Raw genomic sequence first — 16,620 nt, forward strand, 5'->3', positions numbered from 1 at the left:
AAAAGAGAATGTTAGCTCAATTTCTAAAGATAGAATAAGACTTAAAATAATTGTAGATGAAATAATTAAGAATGATTCAGAGAATATTACATTGTTGATAATATGATATTTTTTATTCATGTAATTGGTCTCATCTATGAGGGTTAAGGATAAAGGTTAAGGTTTAATTGTTGTTTATGTCAAAAATATATATTCTAATCTTTATTATAAGATATTTTTAACTAAATTAGAATACCAACAAAAATAGTTAATTTAGTAAACTTTCTTAATATTTTCCAAAAATACTATAATATTACAATTCCCCTTGATTAATATTGTAGCATTTCTTAGTTGGTAGTTTTAAAACCAATAAACTTTTAATTGAATGTAACTATGTATGCATTATTGTTCTATCATGACAAATGAGTGAAAAATAAATGTTTTAAAGAAATTGTAAAATATCATATAATGTGAATGTATCATATCATATAATAAAGATAAGAGTATTTAGGGGGGAACAAAATTGAATATTACGGAAATGAATATATTTCAATTAAAGGATGTGTTTTTAGCAATAAAACAAATAAATAAGAATAGATGTAGTGATGTAACAAATATTGCAAGCTTCTCTACTTGATACATCCTAAAATATATCATAGGAAGAAGAAAAACAACTAGAGTTATCTTGTGTGAAGCAAGAAAGTGTCTATTTTTTATCATTTAATGAATTGTGATATTGATGATTTTAGCTATTCAATAATTGATCCATAATTTATTATTTTACACACAAGTTCACCTTAGAGAAATCTTGATATTTGGGAGAGAGACTACTCTCCACATCAAATATGTGTAGCCACTAACTCAAATATCTTCTTTAGGAAGTGGACACAAATTAAAACAGTTGGCACTTAATGGGTCCATTCATATATAGTTTTGGTAAAATGATAACAACTAATTTAAGCAAAGATTGCAAAACCATACCATTCTTGTCATTCTAATGTATTTAATGAGCACATGCATTAAACACTATGAAGTATGAACATACATTGTTAGCTTAATCTTGTTTGAGTCAGATACATATGAATAATACGTATTGAATACATCATATTTGTAGATAATTATACTTTTTGTATTTTGGTGTTATAATTAAAATTTTAATACATTTTCAAGATTTTATTAATTCTTTAAATAGATATGTCTCAGCACAAGTCTTTCTAGTATCGATTAACATATGATTCTCATTGATTGATGTGGCTTAATGGTAGTTGTGTGTGTTTTCAAATAATAAATAAGAAAAAGGCAACAAAATTAGAAGCCGCGCTATAAATGAAATCAGACCCATTAGAGATATTTTATAGACGACAATAAAGGTTTGAATGTTCTATTCGATAGCAATCATGGGAGACCAGATTTTTCACACCTCATTTGCCTCACACTTTCCCCTTTACGGCTTTAATTTTCCAAACTAACTTTCTGCTTTAGAGGGTCAATTTTCAACTTCTTTGATTATGAATTTTGTGGTGTTATATATATATATAGTTGTTTTAAACTATTGTGTGATTAATTAATTAAGTCATTCTTATTAAGAGAAATTCTTGCATAAGCTTGGAATGTTCACTGGGTTAGTACAACTTCTCACAGATTTAGGTAATAAATTTTCAGAAAAGATATCAAAACAGAACAGGACACGACACTATATAAATCCCTATGTTGATGTACATCAAACATTTATTTTCCTTATTTCAAAGTCTGTTACATGATTTTCCTTTGGTGTGATGGGCCAAGGTTTAAATAACAAAGGATGTATCTAGATATTTTTTGGTACTACAATTTTCATACAAGGCCTACAAACTTTCAACTTTTCAAATATGTACATTGTAAACTGCAATTTCACCATTAACTCCAAATTCCATAACTCTCAAATCAACCAAATGAATATGACATTTGCATCCATATTAAATGGTACCTATTTATGACATTGTCCACATAAGTCTGGCAAATGGGACGGTTAAATTCTTAGATAAATGAATTTGTATCTAATTGGGATTCTTATGAAAAAGATAATGTTTAATGACTTAGGAATGAGTTAATTTATCACACCCTTGTGGACATAGCATATAATTCAGTACTTATTTAATTTATCAGAACTTGTTCTAAAGTTTAGGTTCCAAAAAGGGGGCCCATAAACTTGTTGACCAAACAATTCCACCCAAGGTTGAACCACAAGAATATGCTAAAATCATTCCAAGACCAGCATAGTTAGGACTAATAATGCTAATTTACCTTATAAATTAGTGTTGGAAGCCCACTTAGAAATTTGATCTTAACACATACCAGAAACTCCTAATCATATTTATAAACTCTGGCTCTCATAGAATAGAGGCTTTTAGTTTAGGAACAAATCAAATATTCTTTTCATTAGAGATACTAGGTTATATTCAATTTTTTATAATGACTATAAATATTTACTTTTTTTTAAAGAGACAAAAAAAGCATATTTAAGTTAAAAAAACTAAAATAAGAGTTGAAATTATTATTTAGTGTATATTTGTCATCAGAAAGAAGTATTTATAAGCGAATAAGCATACAAAAAACTAGCATGAAAAAGTGTGAAGGTAACTTTATGCAAGTATTAAAAAAATAGAATAAACTATTAGAGTTATTTTACAGTGCAGGTTGGCGAATTAAAGAAGAAGAAAGTGGTGGGGTTGGCGAAGTTTAATAGCAAAAGAATGAATTGTTTTTAATAATGGAAAAAAGGTTGTCATTGGACTTATATGGTGACTGGCGATATCAACATAACAGGACAAACTGGGCCTTTTCTGTCTCACAAAACATGGACCCCACCTCCCTCTGTCTCAAAGATAACTATTAGATTATTACATAATCAAAAGTTTATTACTATCTATTCCTTCATTTTTTTTTTATAAGGAAATAATACTTTTTTGGAGTGTGGCTACCATTTTTAATAAGTGTTGCTCTTAATAATTGATTCTTGGTTTTTTATCATTCTAAAAATTTAGTTGAGTCTTATACTATTAGACTAATGACTTGTTGGTAACACTACATTTATATAACCCAAAAGAGATTTAAAACTTGAGTGTTTAAGTCCAATGTATACAACTAATTTGTACATGACAGTGTAAAAATTTATATATGTATCATTTATTTGAATTACTTTTTATGAAAAATTAATAATAATTAAAAATGAATAGTGAATGATATAGTAATAGTGTGAAAAACTCTTATACTACATATATCTTTTTCTTTCTCTTAAAACTATGAAGTATAAAATTTTGTTTTTCATTTCATGGTTTTTTTTAGAGGGGAAGGGACAATGCTGTTAGCATGGGTATAGATGGTAACAGGACAGTACTTAATGAGCAACCATTTTCATTACATACTAGTTGCAACTTTTGAAGACTTATCTTAAAATTATTTTTTGGTGGGATAAGTGAAATGGTTTAAGTGTAATTCAATCTCAAGTGAAAATATTTCTTTCAAAGGTTAATTTTTCCCAATTGATATGATTTTCATTAAGTACCTCAGCTATTACTTAAAAATCACAACTTGTAAAGATTAAAATAAGACCAACTCATGGCTTAAGCTAGAAAGTGTTACCTCTTTATCAGCTATAAAGGGGGACAATACCAATAACCAATACATTCTACTCTATATAGTAGTATTTGTATCTCTCTACTCTCACTTATTGTATCTCCTTTTTCTTATTCAACCCAACCAACTTAAACCCAAAACATGTTACCAGAAAACTCTCTTTTAACTGCTTTGAATGCCAAAACCAAAGGATTAGGCACTGAGACTATAGTTTTTGCTCATGGTTATGGAACAGACCAGTCCATATGGGACAAAATCACCCCTTTCTTTGCTGAAAACTATAGAGTTGTTCTTTTTGATTGGTCTTTCTCTGGTGCTGTCAAAGATAAGAGCCTCTATGACCCTATGAAGTACTCATCTTTTGAAGCTTTTGCAGATGACTTGATCACTCTTTTGGCTCAGATGGAACTTAAAGCTGTCACCTTTGTTGGTCATTCCATGTCTGGTATGATTGGTTGCTTGGCTTCCATTAAAAGGCCTCATCTATTTAAGAGACTAATTCTCATTGGTGCTTCACCAAGGTACTCTTGTTTTTACTTTTGTTTTAGCTTTTTTTCATGCTTTTCTTCTTCAAAAGCCTATATATTTAACCATGTGGTATTGAGTTCAATACCTGGATTCTTTTGTATATACTATGAGAAAAGGGTTATGTTAAGGAGCCTAGAAGTGGAGATTAAAAAAAAATAATGTTTCTGCTGGTTAATAATTCCTTGAAATTTTCTAAAATATTTTTTATTTTCATTTGATTTGATTAAAAAAACTTCCTTCTCCTATTAGGAGTTGACAAAAAGTTATTTCCTTTATGGCTAAGTTCATACTCTTGAGCCAGTTTATAAAATCAGGAACTCTCTTTTTGCATAACTCATCTTTTGTATTTCACTCTCATATGCATAGTATTATTTTAAGCTCTTTTCTTGTTCATAGTATTATGAGTGAATTGCCAAGCATTTTATATAAATACTTAACAAATAATAAATTTTTAACAACTCATTTTGAGTAGCATACTCTAACAAAATATGGATACTATAAAGCTCCCTTTATCCTCCTCTTGTTCCACCTTGCTTTTACAGTTACCATTTCCTTATGCCCCCTCTAGTATGCATTTATTAAACTTTCTTTTGTCACTTTTTTAAATTATTTGTCTCACTGGTTTCATCATCCTTATAGCCATAAGTGACATTCTATTTGTCTTTTTAACTTTGTCTATTTATGTTGCAGCTTTTCTCCTATAGTAGAGCTGTATGGTGGAGTTTTTTTTGAAAAGGAATTTGGAATAATTTATCTCCTCAAAATTCTACCTAGATTTCAGTATCTAGGAATATATAGTAATAGAAAAAAAGACAATAACTAATCAACACCATCAAGCCTAATATAATCTTCCACTTGCAAATTTTGGGTATGCAAAAGATTAGGATAGGCCATGTCCTAAATAACAATTAAAATGAACCAATCAGTTATAAAAAAGAAGTTGAACCAAAACATGTGGTTTGAACATGGTTGGAAGAGGGAATCCAATTTTTGTTGTACTCTTGTGCTGATATCATTTTCAGCATAAGTTCACAACTAGTTCTTTCATCCACAAAATACATAAAGAATAAGCAAAATGGATCAATTTAGAGTGAGGCCTCGCAAGCACTATCACCAACTAAAACAAACAAAACTTAACTTTCCCTCCCACATTGCTTACATACTTTTGATAAAATCTAATTTGGAAGTTTGCACCTTAGCTCCTTTTGAAATTTGAACCACCAACTAGCGGTCAAAGAGTTCCATCTAGAAATCAAAAGATGTATTCATACTTGCTAGAGCATATTTATGATACTTCTAAAGTTTTGATTGATTTAGACTTTTTGGGTGTTCAAAAAACATTTTAAAATGAATGTCCTTCTAATATAACCTATTAAACATTTATTTTCAGTGTGATGATGTATAGCAAGATATCAATTCACCAAATGATTTAAGGATCATTTTATTTATAAAATCATTTCAAACGAAAATCATCTCTCTCTTTTTATTAGTATTGATGCTAAGATCAATGCTCACTAATTACACTCCTTGCCCAACTTTTTATTAATAAAAAAATGTTTTATTTACATAACTAAAACTCATACCAAAGTTTTTTTACAGAACAATGTGACATATTTGATGAGACTTAGAAGGGTGGATAGTTCTTATCACTTTATTCTATCTAACAATTACCATTAAATTCTGTCAAAATTCTTAACAATCTGTTATGGTTGTGTATCATTAATCTTTTTAATTTTATCATGATGTGATTCTTCATACTTTTTGAAAACATATTTTTATCTTATCACCTCAATCCTAATGTTATAAACAAAAGATTAGTCTTTATAACTTACTGGTATAACATGCAGGTATATAAATACTGATGACTATGAGGGGGGCTTTACAAATTCAGATATTGAGCAGTTATTGATGAACATAAAGTCCAACTATGAAAACTGGGTTTCTGCCTTCTCCTTACTAGTAGTGGATCCAAATGATGGGCTTTCAGTGAATAAATTCGAAGAGTGTTTGAATAGAATGGGAGTTGAAGTTGCAGTGTCCTTAGCCAAGACTGTTTTCTGTAGTGACTATAGAGATATACTTGACAAAGTTGAAACTCCATGCATTATCATTCAGACCTCTAATGACATAGTGGTGCCAAACAATGTAGCACTTTACATGGAGAAGAACATAGCAGGGAGAGTTACATCCAAGGTCTTAGATGCATATGGCCATTTCCCACAGCTAACTGCTCATCATAAGCTAGTTGAGATGCTAACCAGTGCTCTCGGTTTATAAGTCGAAGCACACTCGGTTTATGTCGAAGCGGGAACGAACTAACTAGAATATTTACAGAATTCAGGTGTGGTTGTTCAATGGACAAAAATGTAGTAGAAATCATTCGACTATTGATGAGTCAAAAAGCATTTCCCATCATTATGTAAAAATGTTTGGCATAGAACTTGTGGCTCTAGCAATTTCAAACTTAGCTATACCTTAGCCTGTGTGGGTAATGAGTAGTTCTTCCCAATTTCATTCCTTTTATTGTAGAAACAAATGGGTTTATTGGCCAATGGTGTGTAAGTAGTGTGTGGGATTTGTTAATTAATTATTGTTTGTAGTTTGTGTTTTTGAATCAGTGATGATAGCTACATTTGTGGAAGTATACTTTCAAAAAATCTCTTCACTAAGGTAAAATGGGAATTAAAGTAGGGGCACTGAAGCCTGGTTTGTTCTACTAAGTTGACATGAATCTTATCATTAGTCCTCCAATTCATTCCTCACGCATTAGATGGACAAGAATATCTTGTTCTTTTTGAAGTGATTGCAACTACAAAAATCCCACGGCCAAGATTTTGACTTGAAATTTAAGAATGTCAAATTTTTTGCATGTAATATATCTTTGAACATGTTTATTGTCCCATTGAGACCCTCTCATACCAATTGTTGAATACAAGTTACCACAAAATAAGTACCCAAGTCTAAGAAGACATTACTGAACAAAAATACAATCCAAGAGATTAAGATAATATTAAATTAACCACTTTTCAATTGGTCAAGATGAAGAAACTCAACAAATGAATGTTTGGTATAGTATCTATTCATGAAGCCTTCTCTGTTATGAGCAATCTCCTATTCTTAAGCTTCGCAAGAGATCCAAATATCCAAAACATTCAGGACTGATGTACCTACAATAACAGAACAGATAATTATTAAGTTTTCTCTGGAGCCACTGTGTTGGAGATAGCTACAAAGTCGTTTACAGAATAATCAGTGTGCACACCAGTGCCTCTAGTGTGCATACATATGGGTTGCAACAGTGCAGCTGTACCCGCTGGTGATCATGAATGTGCCTTTGGTGCACACACGTGTGCCTTATTGTTTTCTTACGATGTGGTTGTAGAATTAGTTGTATGGTAGTTATACTTTTTCTAGTATATATATATAAGCTAAATTTTACCCAAATTGTATCACACCCTTTTCATTTCAATTGATATACATTTCAGTTTTCTCTCTGGGCTCTTCCATGTTTTCGACACCCTGAGAAGGAAAATGCTTGGTGCAAAACACCAAGATGCACATCGCCTTACATATAGAGTAAGTGGTAGAGTTAGAGAGTATGTGTGAAAAAAATGAAGTAGGACCAGTTATTATCAAATGGTGAAAGTTACCAAATGTGAGGTGGCATGTGAAGTGTGTAACTGTAGCATTATTACTCAGAATAATGCTGGGAACTGAGATAAGTGCAAAAGAAATTCACTTCTGTCTCACTTTATATAACTATAACTATAAGTAGAAATCTAATTAACATAAATATGCGAGTAGAACTATTCAAAATAAGCACACACTAACAAACAACCAAATGAGTTTTTCAAACCATGCCTATAGTTACTACAAGAGAGCAATGACTATATTTTCATTTTATATGCATTTAAAAGGTATTGGTCTAGTAGTGTAAGGCTCCGCTAGATCTCCAAGATGACCAAAAGGTCAAGGGTTTCATTCTTAGAAGCGACACTTGTTAGGAGGGGCAGTCACATACCCCGAAAGAGATTAGTTCCTTAACCAAGAGGGTGGGAGGATCCTCTTGGTAGTACCCAAAAAAAGATACTCATGTGCGTATATATTTAAGCTTCCTTCTGCTTAACTATTTATATTAATAAATAGGAAAGAAATGCCTGGAAAATGTAGAAAAAAGAGAGTAATACCCATGTCGAAACAGGAAGTCAATGATTACAAGAGAGCAATTTGGCTTGAAAAATTGTGTCTTCCTTATGACTTCTGCAACTTGAACAACAGGGATCAACTTGAAGCTATCAACTTCTCCATCTGATATTTATTTCACCAGTTAATACAGAGGTGTGATTCTGAACTGGTGAATGGTGATCAGGGAACCACTAGAACATAACACTAAAATTGAAAAACATGTTTAAAAGATGTACCTTCATTTTTTGGTACAAAGCTCTCTGGAAGTTTTAAATCATAACAGAATAGAACATCTCTCTTGTATCTATACTCATCAATGTCCATATAAGAAACAGCACCAACGGGTATGGCTCTGGGGTACAGAAGAAATCTATGGACATTAGACAAAGAGAAAGAATTTGGAGTTTTTCATTTTGGTGAAAGTGTGGCAGTTGGAAACTTACTTAATAGAGATGGACCTTGGTATTCCTGCTTCCTCTTCGCATTCCTTCACGACATTCTCATGACAACCAATCCCATGTGGCTGTGACAATAGAAATTAACTGATAAGTTCAATGATAACATTGGACTGAAGGAAACACTTAATATTAAATTGATCTTATTATCTGATATTGATTTCCTCATTCACTGGTTGCACATTATTAAAGGCAAAATTATTTCCTCATGTGGTAATAGTGTTCTTGAGGAGAAATATTTAAACATTACACAGGCTCAGGTTTTAAGCATTCAATTGACCAACTTTGGAAACAAATACATATGAAAATGAATCTACAAACCAGTCCTCCAGCAACAAGATGATCAAGCATTCCGGGATATGTTGGTTTCGTGCTACTTCTCTTTGCTATCCAAAGGTGTTTCTGCCCATCCAGCTCAACATAGCCACTCATATGGACTCCATAAGCCTAATCTTTGAAGAGAGTAAAACAAGTTAAAGATGAAAAGTTAACAAGAGCCTTAGTATATAAACAGGCTTATCAATTATAAAGCTGTCCTAAAGCAAATAGTGGTACAATTATATAGAACATGCTTAAAGACAAAACCATCACTTAATCTTCAAAATGATGGCAATACTAAGATCGCAAATTGGCCACATTCGATTCTGCGAAGTTAATGTGAGGTCAATTTTCAGTTTTAATTTGACAAAGAATACTACTGGTATTGGTTTGTCTAAAGATTTTTATGACTCAATTTATTTGGCATGGAATAGTTATGATGAGAGGGAATGGAAGGGAAATTGGTCTCAAAAGATGTGGCTTAATATGTTATTGAGGAGTATAAATAACAGTCTAAATTTTGACAATGCTACATATTTCACAGTGTAACAGCTTAATACATGATTTCAAACATTTGCAGCAACTATGATAAACTAATAAGGTAAATTCAGTAATTATACACCAAGAGCATTTTTGTACGTACCTTTATGCCAAAATAAGGAGCTGCAGCACGTTCCAATGAAAAGAAAATGGGCGCACCAAATGATGATGTCACAGGGTATAGCTGATAAACATGAACATGAAACATAGGTTAGGTATAGAAAACCATGGAAAAGACTGATGAAATCTGATATATTCTACATAATTATCATAACTAATACCTCATTCCGTATACCTGGAATTCGCTCCTCCCCCAAATGCTCTACTACATATCCGACTGCACTGGTCCTTTCTTCGTAAGTCTTCAGCATTGGATGCAATGAAACACAGTTACCAAAGGGGTTGCCATTAGATTTATCTTTGGGGAAAATGAACACCTCACTGAAGCCCTTCAAATAATCAGCAAACCTAAACAAAATTTGAGTTTAGCCAATAGCCCTGCCACTTTGGTTCGATTAGGGGCAGGTGCAGCAGTTCATTTCATAATAAACCAAGACAAGGTAAATAATCAATTCATCTTATATTTAATAAAATGGACAAATTGGAGTAAAATTTTACCCATTGTGAACGAATCCGACAACTTGGCCTTCAACGACAAATGGAAGGAATTCTGATTGTTTTTCCTACAAGCAATTTCATTATCAACAAAGGAATTCTAGCTTTAAAAAAAGTGATATTTAGATTCTGTAAAAAAATTACTCTTTACATTTTTTTTATGTAGAACAGAAGATGATTTATGTTTGGTTACAAACATAAAAATCTCTTTTTAGTTGAAAAATCAGAAGCTACTTGATTTTTTCGAGATTTTGATGCTTAAATAAACTTGCTCAAACATCTTGTAATACCAAATACGTGTTATTTTCTTAATGTGATTTTGTTAAGAAAAAAATCCCAAAACAAAACACACCCAAACAGGGGAAGGCGCAATTAGGTTCGTGAATAACACTTTCGGGGTTTGCAAATTGGTGAAGATTGAGTAAGATTCTCCATTTTCATTCAATAGAAAATGAGCAATCAGATTAACAATTGTAAAAGACACTAACTTGGCTTCAATAATTGCGAAACAAAAGAGAATGATAAGAAGATAACTTACAGAGCCACGATTGCAAAGTTGAACTTTGTGAGAGAAGCCTTGGAGATAAGAAGAAGGGTCTTGGTGTTGTTGCTGAATAGATGTAGAAGATTGAGAAATGTTCAGAATATCGTTCCATGTGAATGTGGGAGTGGCTAACACAGTTGAATAAGATGAAGATGATGATGAAGATGAGAAAGTGGAAAATGAAAAAGGATGAGAATTAGGTTTTTTGGTGGAAGAGAAAAGAGAAGAACAAAATGAAGTAGGAGCATATTTGGGTAAGCACCAAGCCATTGCCATGGGTTATAATTTCACCAAAACTTCATTGCACAATATAGATACGAAATCATTCCAACATACCAATTATTTTGATCGGTTTATGTTAATTCTGAGCGGTACCCTATCCTAATTGTTCACCCGTTACGACTGACTATTTGATCATGATCAGGATGAACAGGCATGTCTCATCAGGTGTGAGTGAAGTTTAGGTTTGGATTCGGGTCATGTCGATATTAAACGTGACACAGTTCACGGTCACTGATTTGTCACGTTATTATACATCTCTATTGAAATGTGTACTAACGACACCTCTTTAGTCAACAATAGCATTGAATTCTCCAATAAAATGATGACATGTGTTATAATTAATTATTTTTTATAAAAATATTTCTAAAACTAAACAAAATAGTATACATGTCATGCTTTTACGGACAAGAAGAGATAAGTTATCTCATGGTACGAGGAGATATTTTATTTTTTCCATATATATTCATATATAATTTTATATGTCAAATTTTATATTCACATTGATAAATAATATTGAGATGATTTTATCTAAAATGGATATGCATTATATTTTTAATTAAGTTTAGAGTCGGTTTAAAGGCTGACCCAGTTAATAGTTAGGACTAGGTTAGTTTTGAGTCTAGGTTTAAGTTTAAAAAAATGACTCAATCAACATTTAGAGTCGGGTAAAAACAAATCTATTTCTGACTTATGCTAACCCCTAATTCTTATATTTGGAATGAGACCCATCATGAAATTTTGGTTACGTTGGTTAATTGGTTATTTATTTTTAAATTGGATATGTTAAATTTTTGTCATGTGTATGGAGTTTAGTATCATATTATTCATTTTTGGTATACTTGTTTGTATTCAAATATTATAAAAATTTGTTAAGTTACTTTTTGCTAGTATGAGTCAACAAGATAGATGAAGAATCATATTGTTTTGTATAAACATTGCCTATTTTTAATTATTTATCAGTTTCATTATTCAGTTCGTTTCTCATTTTTATAGATAGGAATGGCAATATGATGGATTTGGATCCTAATAGATGGATAGAAAATTATCCACCAATCCATATAAATTTATTATATCATATTTTTAAATTATTCAATTCATTTATATCCAATAGATTTCAATCTATGTATCCTTTTTAATGGATTGGATGGATATCCAACCCACTTTTTTTAATTTGAATAAAACAATTTTAATAAAGCAATTTGAAGAAATTTTTTTACAAATTATTAGTTAATAAATCACTTTTAAATATCAATTTTTAAAAAGTGCTTTTTTTAAAAACTACTCTTAAAAAGTGATTTTTTTTTAAAAACACATTTTAAAAAATAATTTTCTTAACAAACACTTTTAAGAATTGTTTTTTTGATAAGCACTTTTAAAAAGGTGAATTCGTGAAGTTTTTTATAAGCACTCTTATTGGTAAGAATATCTGGTGCGACATAATTGGCAGGAGTATAAAAGTCCGGTTCGGTTTTTGACGCAATTTAGTGACCGAAACTAACACAAAAATACGAGTCGGTTCTACTCGATTAACCGCAAACTTTATTTAGGCACCAAACCGAACTGTTCATTAACAGTTCGATTTTTTAACTTATTTAAAGAAAATCCTTTAAGAAATAGATGAACAAAATTTGCAAAGTATAAAGTCAACTAAATAAATACTAAACACATCAATAATAAAGTATTTAATACTCTTTCTAGTAAAACAATAATAATTCAACATTTCGACGCACTATAAACTTGAAATTTTAGTCCACAAAATCTTCGACAATGTCCAACAAAATTTAAGAATGACAAACTTGGTACCAACATTTTAGTCCAAACACCTAATACTCCACATCATTAGTAATGTCTTCATGTAATTTATTTATTTAATTAATTTCATATCTTAATATTGACAAAATGTATATTAGTTTTTTAGTTTTCTTTCTATATTCTCAATGGATAATAGTGATAATAGATATTTAGGTTTATTTACTACTTTATTTTTTCTATTTGCATCTTATTTATAGCATATATGTATTAATAATTCTAAATTATTTTTTAATATGCGGTTCGTTTTTAACGATTCCAAAATTTATAAAACCGTAAACCGAACCAAACTTAAATGGTTCTAAATAAAAGAAACTGAACCGAACCACGGAATCGAACCGAACTGCGGAACCGAATCGAACTGAACCACATTTTATGGTTCGGTTCGGTTTCATCAGTTTCAGGTTTAAACCGGAATCGCTTACACTCCTAATAATTAGGACTTCCACAAGTTATATGCAACAGTTCATCATCCTAAAATATTTCATTTTGTTATTATATTTTCACATTAGTCAATAACAAAAATGATATATTTATACTTTGCATTAAGATGTTGGGGTAAAGCACTAAGGCCAGAATCATTTATACTTTTTTGATAAGCACTTTTTAAAATCACAATTGCAATTTTCAACTTTTGTAAAATGTGTGGAATTGTGCTTAGAAATGTGAGGGAGATTTTTTATATTAATATTGAACTAATTGGAAAAAATTTAGTTTTATTTTTTAGATGAATTGGGTATCCATCCAAATGGATATACTCATGGATATCCATTGGATATAATGAATGGATTTGAATTCATCCATTATCAACACTATCCATTAGATTATATCCATTTAAATTCATTAATTCTAAAGGATGAATTTAATTTGGATGGATTTGGATGAATTTTGGATTATGGATAATTTTATCACTCTTAGTTCTAGACCCTTAGACTGACCAAAACCAGATTCTTTAGTTTGGTTTAGTTCAATTTCATTGATTTAATGGTTCAATTCAAAACTAATAACACTCTTATTTATAACATAATTTTTTAATGGCAATGCTTTAATATTTATACAACTAAATGGAATGGGAAACTGTTTTAGTTTAACTAAATGGAATGGGAAACTGTTTTAGTTTAACTAAATGTCTCAAACTTAAATGCATAAGATTGTAGGTGCCTTTAGTATGAAGAGTTTTGTCATTCATAATGGTATTATTATTGGGGATGTTCAAATTCAGACTGCTCGAAAACCGATCTAATATAGACTAAAACCACAAAAATCGAAAGTGCTTGGATTATATTGGACATTTTTTATCAAAGATCGATCGGTCCGGTCCGGTTTTTGGTTCCACCTCTTGGATCCAGACCGAACCAAAATTGTTTAAGTGTATATATCTTAAAAGTATCTTCCACACTTAACCGTCCAACTCCTAAATTGTTCCTCATTGCCAAAATTGTTTAAGTCTTATCTTACTTTGTTGTTGCTACTTCTTCTATTATTATTGTTGTTTACTTTATAGTTGGTGTCTTGCTATTTTCTTTGTTTACTTTTCATATCGTTTGACACTTTTTATTATTGTTTTATGTTGTTGAACATTATTTTTTGTTGCTATTGTATGCTTAATATTTAGGAAATTTATGATTTTTGAGTGTATGTGCAATTTTAATTTTTTATATAAAAATCGATCCAAATAAAAAACGCATATAATATTTGGACTAGATCAGACATTTTAACCTAAATACTTCAGACTGGACCATACCACATGTTAATTATGTATTTAGATCAGATGATTTTTTGCCCAAAAACCAATCCAAACAGACCGCGAACACCCCGAATTATTACCTCACTTAAGTATGATTGTTTCTAATTAATAAGAAAAACACATAAAGAGAGACTAAATTGAGATTTTCTTTATAATTAATATATCAATGGAAGAAATACTTACTTTATTCCTTATATTTTATATTTTAATATTTTCATTTTATTTCCTATTTACTACTTTAAAACTCAAGATTCAACTATATATATATTCAATTATATTTTTATCTATTACATCATATTCTTACACATATTTCTCTTTCACACTTTCACACTTAGTTATGTACACAGGATAAGCATGACATGAGTATTAGTCAAAATATTTTTTCTTTGTCCCATTTTTAATTACACCTTTATCATTTTTCAATTTCACATAGAGTTTAATATGTATGCACTATTATACACTTTTAGCACATTATGCACTATAGATACTAGTGTGTACTGCCGGTTAATATTACATGGTATTACGTATTTAATTTTTATATATTTCATTTTTTATAATAGAATATATTTGTCATATTCGGTGTACTTTATATTATATTTTGTGTGTGTTTATGATAAGTTTAATTTAATGTGAGAGATGTGATTAATTAATGTGTTGATGGTGATGTGAAGGGTAAAATGGAAGTGGAAATTACACAATAATAAAAGTTATATTATATTTTGCCTTTATATCTGGTAATAAATAATAGATATAGATATAGATGAATAACTATCATCCCATAAATAACGCATGTTATGTCAACTATATAAAAAGCATTTACAATACACCACATATTTTCTCTTTTTCATATCATATGTTACTTTAGAAAATCAAAAGGTATTAACTATGTCTATATCTTCCTTTGTTTATCTATTTGTCCTTTATTGTTATGCATTAATTACTAAAACAATTTTTCTTAAAACTACAAACATACTAATGATTTTAGGAGGAGAAAGACTTGTGTGATTCTTTATGTTATAATTATTTTAATTTCATCAAAATATATTATTATTATTTTATCTCTCAATGCTGACTTTAATATAAGAGAAGAAAAATGAGATTTTCTTTTATGATTAGTGTATCAGAAATACTTACTCTTCCTTATATTTGATATTTTAACATTTTCATTTTATTTTGTATTGACAGCTTTAAAACTCAAGATTCAACTATATATATATATATATATATATTCAATTAATTTTATTTATTATATCATAATTTTACACACATTTCTCTTTCACATTTAATTAAGTAAAATGGATAAGGACTAAATTACTGTACTTTAGTCAAAATACTTTTTTCTGTCTCACTTTAATTGTCACTTTATCAACTATAGATGTAAAAAGATTTACAATGCTAGTGCACAACATATCCTCTTTTTCATATAATATGTCACTTTAAAAAATTAAAGTATTAATTACATATTCCCTTATTATATCTTTGTCCTTTATTACCACTAGTGTGTACAGGCACTTCGTGTCTGCCGGTCAATATTACATGGTACTACGTATTCAATTTTTATATATTTTACTTTTAGAATTAGAATGTATTTTTTTATAATTTTTATGTCAATTATAATGTTCAATTTAATGTGAAAGATATAGTTAATTAATGTGTTTGTGATGTTTATTTATGATTATATGGTCATTTTGTAAAAATTAAATAATGTGAAGGGCAAATTAGGAAATAGAAATTACACCATGGTGGAAGTTACATCATGTTTTGCCTTTATATATAGTATAGATTATATATAGTATAGATATAAATACATTAATAAATCAAACAAATTTTCTCAAAACTTCAAACATGTTGATGATTTCAAGAGATAATTTCATTCAATAAATTATTTTCCATTGTAGTTAACTTTTCAATGGTGACTTTATTTTCATGTGCATTGAATGGTAATTTTCATCAAAATAAATCCAATAGACTGGATGAGTGAAAAAATGATAGGAAATATAAAG

General features: G+C 29.9%; 2 protein-coding genes across 3 annotated transcripts; one reads left to right on the top strand and one right to left on the bottom strand.

Moving 5' to 3' along the window:
- Positions 3,648 to 11,978, top strand: LOC109358722 (probable strigolactone esterase DAD2). Of its 2 annotated transcripts, XM_019603129.1 has the most exons (3): positions 3,648 to 4,115; positions 5,970 to 6,420; positions 11,968 to 11,978. In XM_019603129.1, the coding sequence occupies exons 1-2, from the start codon at positions 3,736 to 3,738 to the stop codon at positions 6,397 to 6,399; spliced, it is 810 nt and encodes a 269-aa protein (XP_019458674.1). In that variant the 5' UTR covers positions 3,648 to 3,735; the 3' UTR covers positions 6,400 to 6,420; positions 11,968 to 11,978. The 2 variants fall into 2 exon arrangements, with proteins under 2 accessions (XP_019458674.1, XP_019458673.1); XM_019603128.1 differs by lacking the exon at positions 11,968 to 11,978 and having other exon boundaries at positions 5,970 to 6,734.
- Positions 6,920 to 11,165, bottom strand: LOC109358721 (nudix hydrolase 20, chloroplastic-like). Its single transcript, XM_019603127.1, has 9 exons — positions 10,774 to 11,165; positions 10,239 to 10,303; positions 9,902 to 10,088; positions 9,724 to 9,804; positions 9,084 to 9,209; positions 8,751 to 8,830; positions 8,544 to 8,659; positions 8,310 to 8,430; positions 6,920 to 7,289 (listed from the first exon to the last, which is right to left on the bottom strand). The coding sequence occupies exons 1-9, from the start codon at positions 11,053 to 11,055 to the stop codon at positions 7,220 to 7,222; spliced, it is 1,128 nt and encodes a 375-aa protein (XP_019458672.1). The 5' UTR covers positions 11,056 to 11,165; the 3' UTR covers positions 6,920 to 7,219.

This window comes from Lupinus angustifolius, chromosome LG10 (genome assembly GCF_001865875.1).
Source record: "Lupinus angustifolius cultivar Tanjil chromosome LG10, LupAngTanjil_v1.0, whole genome shotgun sequence".
In the NCBI taxonomy this organism is placed as follows: domain Eukaryota; kingdom Viridiplantae; phylum Streptophyta; class Magnoliopsida; order Fabales; family Fabaceae; genus Lupinus; species Lupinus angustifolius.